This window comes from Cynocephalus volans, chromosome 17 (genome assembly GCF_027409185.1).
Source record: "Cynocephalus volans isolate mCynVol1 chromosome 17, mCynVol1.pri, whole genome shotgun sequence".
Classification (NCBI taxonomy): domain Eukaryota; kingdom Metazoa; phylum Chordata; class Mammalia; order Dermoptera; family Cynocephalidae; genus Cynocephalus; species Cynocephalus volans.
The window spans coordinates 31,409,440-31,420,838 of record NC_084476.1 but is presented as its reverse complement, the minus strand read 5'-3'; the positions used below and the strand labels follow the sequence as shown (position 1 = coordinate 31,420,838).

Sequence of the window (11,399 nt, the reverse complement as noted above, 5' to 3'; positions counted from 1 at the left end):
GCCCAGAACAGTGCTTGCCGGTATGCAGCCAAAAGGAAATCAACCCTAGAGAAAATAGCTTAATTTTTCTATTTCTTGTCTCTCTATGACATATATACAGACCAGGTATCTAATACCCTAATGTGTCCCTCTTTCCCTCTATATGACCAAATCTACCCTATTATGAATTATTTAATGTTGAGTTCATATAGCACTCTGGCCCTTAACAGGAGACACTTTCTGTCTGCTTGACCTTCCTAAGAATGATGTGACTACAAAACCAATGCACAAAGAGGAATCACAAGTTATGTTAATAAAATAGTACTTCCTTTTACATAAGGTTATTGAACTCATTGTTCCAGGGTTAAACTAAACTCTCTTATCCATAAGAAGGAGGGTGGCTTGAAAGAGAATCCTTTTATCCATAAATTTCTGTCCCTTTTCTCCTTAGTCCAGCCATGAAGGGAAAAGGTCAGCCCTAGATTTCTCTTTGTTATTTAAATACCATGAACAGAAAAATGAGAATTTCAGGAATAGGTGACATCTCCAACCCTCATATTTATTTGAAACCTTCAGATGAGAAACTAGCTGGGCATTCAAGTAAAATAATTTTTAAAATAAAGTAGCATTCACATTCCCTCTGAGAAGCATTTTCGACACAGTATATTCTTCACAGCTGCCTTCACGTCTTTGTTCCTCAAACTATAGATGAGAGGATTGAGCATAGGTGTCACCACTCCATAAAAGAGAGAGATGATTTTGTCTGTGACTTGCTCTTTATCTGCACCAGAAGAGTCTTTAGCCTTGGGTTTTGCGTACATGAATAGGATGGTCCCGTAGAATATAATCACCACCGTTAGGTGGGCAGAGCAGGTGGAGAAGGCTTTGCGCCTTCCTTCTGCAGAAGGAATCCTCAGGATGGTAGAAAGAATGAAAACATATGAAACAAAAATGAAAAGTACTGGGACCACAAGAAAAATCATGTTAGCAACAACCATACTAATAACATTTATGGAGATATCAGCACAGGCCAATTTTAAGACAGCCAAGATTTCACAAGTAAAATGATTAATGACATTATCCCCACAGAAAGGAAGCCGCATTGCAAGAGAGGTTTGCAACACAGAATTGACTCCTCCTGCAATCCAGGACCCAGCAGCCATGGGCACATATGAAGCCTTGCTCATAATAATGGGGTATCTCAGAGGGTTACAGATGGCCACATAGCGGTCAAATGCCATCATACTTAGAAGGACACATTCTGTGGCTCCCATAGCAAAGGAGAGAAACATTTGTACTCCACAACCAGAGAAGGAAACGGTTTTCTTTGAAGTCAGGAAGCTGCTGAGAAATAGGGGAACGGAAGAACTTGTGTAGCAAATGTCCAGGAATGATAAGTTACTAAGGAAAAAGTACATGGGGGTGTGCAAACGGGAATCACAGACACTTACAATGATGATGACTCCATTTCCCAGCAGGATCACCAGATACATACATAGGACCAGCACAAAGTAAATGGCCTCGAGCTCTGGGTAGCCAGAAAGTCCCAGCAGGACAAATTCTGTCACAGAAGACTGATTGGACTTTCCCATGTTAATAATTTCTTTCACGAACAGGAATTCTGTAGTGGCTGGAAAGCATGTGGATCTTTTACAGCGAAGTCTATAAGAATCATTTGCATTTTTAAGTAGCTTCCCTTATGGATAATGAGGACCTATAATTGAATACACAGATAGCACAAAAATATGTTAGGATCCTCTAAGTTAATATCAGTTAGACTGTCAGATTTCAAGGACACTTAACTCTAAAAAGTGTGTCCTTATTATAGAATAGATTAAGAACACATGCAACTGGGTTAGAATTATGTATCTTTTGCATTATGAATTTGAAATTATTTTAAATGCAATATCACCGTAATATTTTGACCAAACAATGAGAATAAATCTAAAATGTATAAAATATTATTGGCCAAGAGATGTTTGACCATTTTAACCATCATATGTATCTGTAACTCAATTTTTTTTCTCCACAGCTAATAAATTATCTTTAACAAAAATATCTGTTCTTCATTTACTAAAATAAAGTGGCACAGGTAAGTTCTTCAATGATAATTTACCCTGTTTCAAAAGAGTTTTGTGTCTAAAAGAACAAATAGAAAAGATGTATTTTTAGAAAAAGGGCTTTTGGTTATTTCTAACTTAGGGGAAATACGTATACCTGCAATATACTAAGAATATTAACTAGAGCATTAATAAGGTTTGTAAAAGAAAAAAAGGAAACACTTTTAGGTAAAATGATTCTTCTTTGTCTTGTTCAGTACAATTTAGGGACTCTCACTAGGTCACTATTTTGCCCTGCCTGGTACACATAATGAATGACAAGTTGACCCCAGAAAAACTCTGGTGCACATGTCTTAATCTACAATTAAAGAATAAATAAATGTATAAACTTAGAAATTTTAGTAACGGGGGATTTACTTTTTTACCTCCAGGTATGAAAAAATACATTTTATCTTCTCCCTGCACAGAAATCAGCTTCCTCTTCTCCAATAGCTGCTCTGCTGATCTTCCTCTCACTGTGTATGCAGAAATACGCATGATGGTGGGGGTAGGTCACTCAAAAAAATCTTCAAAGTGTAGCAATTTGCTATGTTTGTATCCCCGTTTCACTGGAATATTGAATATTTATATATTAAATTGCCAGAAACAGAAGTCCTACATTTTTATAAAATTGCTAGTCTCATAAATTCCATCTCAATAATTTCAGTAAGATAACTAGAATATCTGCTGCTCAGCTCTCATTAAAATCAAATAACTGACATTGCTGTTGTAAAAATCAATTAACCAGTGGCAAAATAGAACCGACTTCCAGTAAAGATGGAAGTTGGAGGTCTTCAGTCTTTTCACTAGCAGAGGATCCTTTAAAGGATCAGCCAATGGAGCACCAAAGCAACTTAAAGTGTTTGCTGCTTTGAGGATGCTTCTAATCCCAAAAGAAATTCAAAGTTCACAGTGTGCATTGGATAGAATCTAGAAACGTTCTAGTACTTGGGAGATGAAGTCCCTCAGAAGCAATTAAAATGAAGCTGCTAATACAATTTAATTGAAGTGTAACTCACAAAACAAACAGCAATAATTCTGCTGGCTTTACACTCTCTGGGAAGAGCATATTTAGGACTGCTACCCAGGTAAAATGGTCAACACATGAAAATTAGAATTGACTATATCTGATGGAGAGATGTGGCAAGTATCTGTGACATGGAGTTCAAAATGATACTTTGTTCTTAATAAATTAACTAATAACCACCTTCATTTTGACCTTTAATCCTGGAGTCTCAGAGCACCCAAGTCTTATGCCAGTTTCATTGGCTCCTCTAAACAAGCATAACCATATGCACAGTCATTTCAATTTTGCTCACTCATGCCCTCTGTTAAAATACATACACAACATCCCAAGCTTATCCAGCCTGTCTTTCAGCCATGCCCACACTGGCACGGCACAACATGGGCCAGACCACACAACAATTTCCATGAGTGACCAAACCATACTTTACTCTTGAACAGGAAAAGAAATTCTGACTTGAAGTGAGTAATTGTTATAGCACTTGCCATGACTTTTTCTTTTTTTTTAATGAATATCAACCCTTGAAGAACTCAATTCTTTTACATGGATGTTACAAAATACCCTTTTAGCATGGAAACTAGTGGAATCATCATGTGTAGTGTTAGATGAAAGGAATAAAATTTGACAACAGTGCTCTTTTCTTGTCAGTGGACAGTATTTTTTAAAAGCTATTGAGCAAGAGATGCAACATAATCTTAAAGAATGGGAAAACAACTTATGCCATGAGAGATGGTACTATATGCTTCATCAAATCAAATTTGAAGAGCAATTCTTAGAGTTGTTAACTTTATACAAGGACATGTTCAATAAACTGGTTCATAATGCAAATGTTAAGCATGCTTTCTTATTAATCAATGTTCAGTGGACACAAGAATTAAATAAATTGAATGTGACCACTGTGCAAGCTATATTATAATGTGAATGGGAAATAGAGTAACTGTGAATGGGAAATGGGTAACTGCAAGGAGTTTTATAAGCAAATTCCGTAAAACAAAGAAACGTTAAGTAGATCCAAACTATTATAGAAATATAGTTAAAGTGTGTATATGAATGTATATAATTTATTTCAGAAATACAAAAAATAAACTTCAGTTATAAATATTGCACATGTTGGTGGGGAGATGGGGAGGAGTGGTGGATTAACAGGCATAAATTTATGGTACCCTTAGTGAATCAAAGTACAGTATATGCACATATTGAAGCAACACACTGTACCCTACAAATATGTACACATAAATGTTTTTTGTTTAAAGTATTGCACATGCAATTTTTTCTTCTGTTCCAGTGAACATATGCAAAGGAAATTATAAATAATTCAAAGTCAACTAGGTATCATATATTTTTATTTATTAACCTGGCAACCCTATCTGCCTGAGACCAAGACTCAGATGGAATTCAGTCCAAGCCTGGGTTGCCCCACCCAGCATCACTGCCATTTCCAGCTGCTCTCAGGCATTGGAGAGAGTATGGTGCCAGATCTGGCAATACTACTCACAATAATACTGTCAGACAGTACTACTTTTAGAACTTTCAAACAAGGAACAGAGAATATTCAGTGCCTAGTCTCCTTGGGCTGTTTTAACAAAATACCAAAGACAGGGGGGCTTATAAACAACAGAAATTTGTTTCTCACAGTCTGGAGGCTGGGAAGTCTGAGATCCAGGTGCCAGCAGATGCAGTGTCTGATGAGAGCCTGCTTCCTCATAGAAGTCTGTCTTCTCACTGCAACTTCACATGGAGGAAAGGGTGAGGAATATTTTCAAGATCTCTTTTATAAGGGCACTAATCCCATTCATAAGGGCTCCACTCTCATGACCTAATTACCTCTCAAAGGTCCCACCTTCTAATACCATAACCTTGGGGTTTAGGATTTTAACATATGAATTTGGGGAGGACATAAACATTTACTCCTTCACACAGTGTACTTCCACTTCGGTGAATTATATAATTATATAATATATAGAATTCTAACAATATTTGTTGTCTCATATATACCTAGCCACCACATAAATACCACCTACAGCTACAATCTCCATTCCTTTCCACTATGGTAAGAAGAAACAATTAAGATGAACTTATAGGGACTCATGATCAGGTACTGCTTTTCAATATTTTCAAGCCTAGTCTATCATCTCATTTTCTCTCTTCCTGTTTTCATTCAATTTAGTAAACACTAACTGAGTCCTTCTTTTTCCAGAAACTATTCTTGCTTCTGCCCTAAATCTCAAGAGTTACTTTAGTCCCCTCCCAGGTACTACAACCTATTAAAAGAATGACAAGCCAATGCCTAGGGTCTTAATACATGGGATCAAGCCCCCTAACGCCCACTGCTTGTCTATACTCTAAGCACAGCTTGCTCTGGATTCTCCCTTCACATTGCTCTGCCTCTTGTTGAGCTCTCACACATTAATCCATGCTTTTCCTTTGAGAGGATGGCACATGCTGCTCAAATTCCCTAACTCCCTGGTCCCTCTACATCTCTTAGGCATGTGGCATTCAATGCCATCTTCTTGTACCTTTACCAGGAAGATGGTATATCTGTCCATTTCATTCTGTCTAAAGATAAACTAACAATATAATTAAATACTAGACACTTAATCGGTTTCAAGCCTCTTTCGTTCCCTAAAATTATTCACTCCATTAAAATATGGCTACCTTTTATCTGAATTGTGAATAAAACTTTGATTTCATGATAAGCCTAGAAAATTTAGTTTCATCACCTTGAAGTTAAATAAGGGCAATGTTTTCTTATATTTTCAGTGAATGGATGCAGATCCTCATCGATCTCCTCAGGCTAAAGTTTATCAAAATTCTTAATATCAGCTGTAATTTAGCTACATCATGATCAGTATATTCACTCTATTGATCATGACAGTCTCTCTTACAGTCTTACCGTCATTCTCTCTCTTGCTTGTAGACTGTTTCTCTAACAGGTGGGTTTTGTACAGGTTGGAGGGATAGTAAAAGGCAGCAAATAATTACCAATTGGTCCATGATGTAAAGAAAAGAAGAGGGACATAAAGTTGGGATCAGTTAACTAGAATTCAAATGGGATATTCCCAATGCCAATCAGTGTAAGGATCAGAGGTGATTAAGGGAAAAAAAACCTATAAAATTACAGATCAATAAATGTTTTTGAGTTAGCAAGAGATGGAGTCATGGAAAAATAACACAAGACAATCTAACAACTTGGTTCAAAGATAGATCTCAATACAGAGGCTGTTTCTTTCTTAAAAACTTTATAATCTAATCATTCAATAAACAACTTTTTAAAAAGTAATAGATTTCTAGTTTCTGGAAAGAGCAAACTAGCATAAGTTTCTGACTTCTGCCCCACTCAAACATGGAAATGTCATAAAATCGTATATTAAATTTACCAATCTGAAAAATAAAATGAAACTAGAAGAAACCCAAGGAAACAGAATGTAGCCACCGATAAGAAACAGATTAAGGGAGTAGTTTTAAGTCGGGTTCTTCCTTTCTATTACACTGCCATAGAAAAATGATGCTTGAAACTTTTCCAACCTTCACAAGCTGACAGACAAGGTAATATCAGAGTCACCCAGAACTAATTACATGTGCACACATATTAACATAGAGAGTTTCTCCTGCCTTACCTCACTGCAAAAGCTAGGATGTTTTTATCAGTGAAGAAAAGGACTTAGAGAGGAATGGTGTCCTGGATGAGGTAAAGGAAAGTGCTCCAAGAGTCCGGGTTTCCAGGTGAGATAAATGATTTGTACATACCCAAAGAGTAAAGTGATGGGCTATCTGCCTTGGGGAGCCCCAAACGCTAAACTGTCCTGGGTTAGCACAAGCCCACAATCACTTCCTCCCTGTGACTGGTGCTGCAGGTTAGAGCCTGGCAATGCCATCTGGGTGCGTTTAACTCTGAGCAACAAGAAGAACTATAACCAGCCATCAGAGGTTACTGACAGATGATTTGAGACAGGTCATCAAGACCGAGGAGTTCTGCAAAAACTTCAGGGCCAAGGACAAGACAACAGCAAGGTGCATACCTGCAAGAAATTCCAGAAGCAGGACAGCTGCAAGGTGCGGAAGGCAGCCGAGAATGAGATAAGCATCCTCCGGATGACGAAGCATCCCAACATCCCGCAACTGGCGCATGTGTTTGTGACCCACTAGGAGTACTTCATCTTCTGGAGCTGGCCATCAGGAGGGAGCTGTTTGGATCCTGGACCAGGGCTACTACTCGGAGCGAGACACCAGCATCATGGTGCAGCAGATCCTGGAGGCTGTGGCCTACTTGAACTCACACAGGATCATGCACAGGAACCTCAGCTGGAGAACCTGCTTTACTACCAATGGCTGAAGAACTCGAAGATGGTCATCAGCAACTTCCACCTAGCTAAGCTAGAGAATAACCTCATCAGAGAGTCTTGTGGGACCCCTGAGTATCTCGCCCCAGAGATGGTAGGCAGACAGTGGTATGGATGCCCTGTGGACTGCTGGGCCATTGAAGTCATCATGTACATCCTGCTTTCAGGCAACTCACCCTTCTATGAGGAGGTGAAAGAAGACAACTACGAGAACCATGAAAAGAATCTCTTCTGCAAGATCCTGGCTAGTGACTGTGAGTTTGTGAGTTTGACTCTCCTTAGTCGGAAGATATTTCACAAGCAGCCAAAGACGTGGTCACAAGGCTGATGGAAGTGGAGCAAGACCAGTAGATCAGCAGAAGAGGCCATCTCCCATGCGTGGGTTTCTGGCAATGCTGCTTCCAATAAGAATATCAAGGATGGTGTCTGTGCCCAAATCGAAAATATCTTTGCCAGAGCCAAGTGGAAGAAGGCTGACAGTGACCACCCTCATGAAATGGCTCTGGGTGCGAGAGCAGTACAGCACAGGTGCAGCCCAGTCTGCCTCAGCCACAGACACTGCCACACCTGGGGCTACAGGTAGTGCCACAGCTGTAGCTGCAAGTGGAACTGGCCCAGCCACAGAGGGTGATGCTAGTCATGCTGCAGCGAATGATAATGTGGCCTCCACAGGCTGTAGTGTCAACTCGGCCACAGATGGCAGTGCCACCCCTGTCACCAATGGGAGCATCACTCCAGCCACTGACAGAAGTGCTATTCCAGCCACTGATGGGACAGCCACACCAGCCACAGAAGAGAACACTGTGCTCACCACGCAAAGCAGTGCCACACCTGAGCCAGCTATGGCACAGCCAGACAGCAAAGCCCCAGAGGGCACCACAGGCCAGGCTCTACCCTCTAGTAAAGGAGAAGAGGCTGCTGGCTATGCCCAGGAGTCTTGGAGGGAGGAGACCAGCTGAATAGGCACCTGGTGTAGGGTGGAGGGGAGGGGGATGGGTAGGAGGGTGGGAGAATGGATGAGAAGCTTCTCATTGTATGTAGAGTCACTGACATGATGACCTCACTCCCCCATGCTTCCCAACCCATTGGGGCATACCTGGGGGCCACAGGAGAGCAGTCTTGTCTCTTGTGTATATGTGAGTATGAGCTGGGCAGGCCAGAGGCAGGGCCAGCCCCAGCCCCTTCATGGATTTATCATGGCTTTTATGTCTTTTGCTGGCTTCACCAGTTTCTGTTACTTGTGGGATGCTGCTCTAGGGATACTCAGGGGGTCCCTGCTCTCCTTTCCCTTCCCTTCTTGCTTTACCATTCCCCCAGGCAGGCCCTGCCGGTCCCATACACTCCCAGGCACTAAACTTGGGTGGCCTTGCCTTGAGAGCTGGTCCTCCAGTGAAGCCCTGTCAGTGGTCTTAGGATCCTGCACTTGAAAGTGTTTGTGCCTGTGGTGTGTGGGCTGCTCTAGGAGTGGACGCAGGCTGGTATAGAGGATGCAGAAATCTAAGGCCAGATGCTTTAAGTCAGCACTGGTCACATGGCTGTGGCACTGCTTGCTAGCTGTGGGGGTCCTCAGAAGAGAAAGAAAATGAGTAGGAAAGTAAACACTTCCACCTTTGTCCCTGGAAGTCCCTTCTAAGACCCTTGTGTTATTTCTTGCCCTCTTGAGTCCCACAGTGGGTGGTCCTGTACCCTGAACCTCTTGAGCCTCTAAGGGAAAAGAGAAGCAACTAGGATATGCCAGTGAGACCTGGGAGAGCAGAGTACAGGCCCAGCACCCAGTGCTCCAGCCTAGCTGGGTCTTTACCTTGGGCCAAATAGGGAGAGCTGCAATCTCCTTGCTCCTTCTAGGAGCCCACCCCCGCAGGCTCAGCCCGCAAGTCCTCTCCATTCCAGGAGGCCTGTGGCATGGCAGTACCCCATAGTCCAATTTGGGGATTTGCCCTTCATAGGGACAGATTTTGTGTTCCTAGTTCAAAAACAAAATGGCAAAGAACCCCCTCTATTTCTACAGCTTACTTTTTCTATCTCAGGCCCAGGTGCCTCTGAGCCACACTGAGTTGCTTTTTCTGGGATGAGGAAATAGAATAAGACTTCCCAGTTTCCTGAGGGAGGCTCCTAACAGGTGCCCTTTGTCAGACCCCATCACAGCCTGGACAGGCAGCCACACTGGTCCTCGCTCTGGCTCAACACTTCATGGTGGTCCTGCCCTTCTCCCTGCATGCCTGTGGGTCTGCTCTGGTGTGTAAAGATTTGTGGGCTAAAACTCATGTGCCTGCTCTGAACCTGGCAAATAAATGTCACCATGCCAAAAAAAAAAACAAGGGAAAATGAACCCTGTAGCTAAGAATGTGACAAATGGTGAACACAACTATAATAAAAGAAAGACAATAAAATGAGCAACCTGAGATTATACAAAGTAGAATTCATGAAACAGAGCAAAAGTTTTGAGTAATCAAAATAAATATCCTCAATGAGATAAGGAATAATTTTGGTGACATGAAACAAAAATAAGCAGTTACATAAAAGAATCACATGGTAATACTGAATATGAAATATATGACACATGAAATAAGGAATTAAGAATATACAGAAGAATGAATGTTATTACAGCAAGAGGGGTCACAAAATAAGCTTCAAATACTTTCAAAGACTTGAAATCATTTATAGAATGTTCTTTAACCATATAAAATCAAGTTAGGAATTTGCTTTAAAAGAAAATATAATTTAAAAAATCCCCAAATGTAAGGAACATAAATAATCCACTCCTAAGTAAGATATAGTATGAAGAAGAAATCACAACAAAAAAATAAAACTGTTTGAATGAAATGCTAATGAAGATACTAATAAAAACTTATGAAATCCAAAGAAAGCCAGTGATTAGAGGAAAATTTATAGACCAAACTACACATATTTTAAAAAAATCCTAGATTCTATCTCAAAGTTAGAAAAAGAACAGAAAATCGAACGAAAACTGTTGAATGAAGAAATAATAAACATTAAGATCATGAATCAGTGAAATAGAAAACAAATACAAGGGTACTTCAGAAAGCCATGGAAAAATAAAACTGAAAGATAATACAAATCTTTCCATTAACTTTTGGATGTACCCTCATATACAATAGAGAAGATCAACTAAAGTTGGTGTTTTGAAAGAGTAATTATAAACTCCAAGAAAAACTAATCAAGCTAAAGGGGAAAAAAAACGAAGTCATCAAATCTAAAATGAAAAAGCAGATAACACCTTAGGGCCAATATTGACAACATAAGTAAGCAATTTATGACACTAAATTTGACACTTTAGATGAAATGGACAAATATCAGGAAAGCATAACTTACCAAAAGTGATCCAAGAAGAAATAGTAAAATACGAATAGCCCCATGTCTATTTTTTTTTTTTTTTTACTTTTCACTTGAAATATTTATAGATTTGAAGGAAGTAGTAAAATAGTAGAGAGGTCCCATGTACTCATCACCCAATGTCTCCCAATGGCTATATCTTTCATATACCATAGCACAGCATCAAAACCAGGAATTGTCATTGGTACAATATGTGTGTATATTTCTGTGCCATTTTATCATATGTATAGATTTGTGTAACCACAACCACAAACAGAACTCTTCCATCACCACAAAGATTTCACTCATGCTTCTCCTTCCATCTGCTCCATCCCTAAACCCTGGCAGCCACTAATCTGATCGTTATTTGTATAATTATGTCATTTCAAGAATGTTCTATAAGTGGGATCATGGAATATGTGACCCTTTGAGATTGGCTTTTAATCATAGAATTCCCATTACATCCATCCAAGTTATTGTGTTTATCAATAGTTTGTTTCTTTTTATTTCTGAGTAGTATATCCCATGATATGTACATACCACTGCTTGTTTAAACATTCACCTATGGAAAGACAATTTTGTTGTTTCCAGGTTTGGGCTATTACAATTAAAACTGCTAAGAAC

General features: G+C 39.9%; 1 protein-coding gene and 1 pseudogene across 1 annotated transcript; one reads left to right on the top strand and one right to left on the bottom strand.

Annotated features, from left to right (window-relative positions):
* Window positions 1-608: 608 nt before the first annotated feature.
* On the bottom strand, window positions 609-1,571 carry LOC134366009 (olfactory receptor 13C7-like). Its single transcript, XM_063082422.1, has one exon. The coding sequence runs from the start codon at window positions 1,569-1,571 to the stop codon at window positions 609-611; it is 963 nt and encodes a 320-aa protein (XP_062938492.1).
* Window positions 1,572-6,970: 5,399 nt separating this feature from the next.
* On the top strand, window positions 6,971-8,401 carry LOC134365425 (caM kinase-like vesicle-associated protein; annotated as a pseudogene).
* The last annotated feature ends 2,998 nt before the right edge of the window (window positions 8,402-11,399 follow it).

Bases quoted from the DNA above. Each gene is read 5' to 3' on its own strand.
- LOC134366009 (XM_063082422.1), bottom strand. From the start codon at position 1,571: ATGGGAAAGTCCAATCAGTCTTCTGTGACAGAATTTGTCCTGCTGGGA.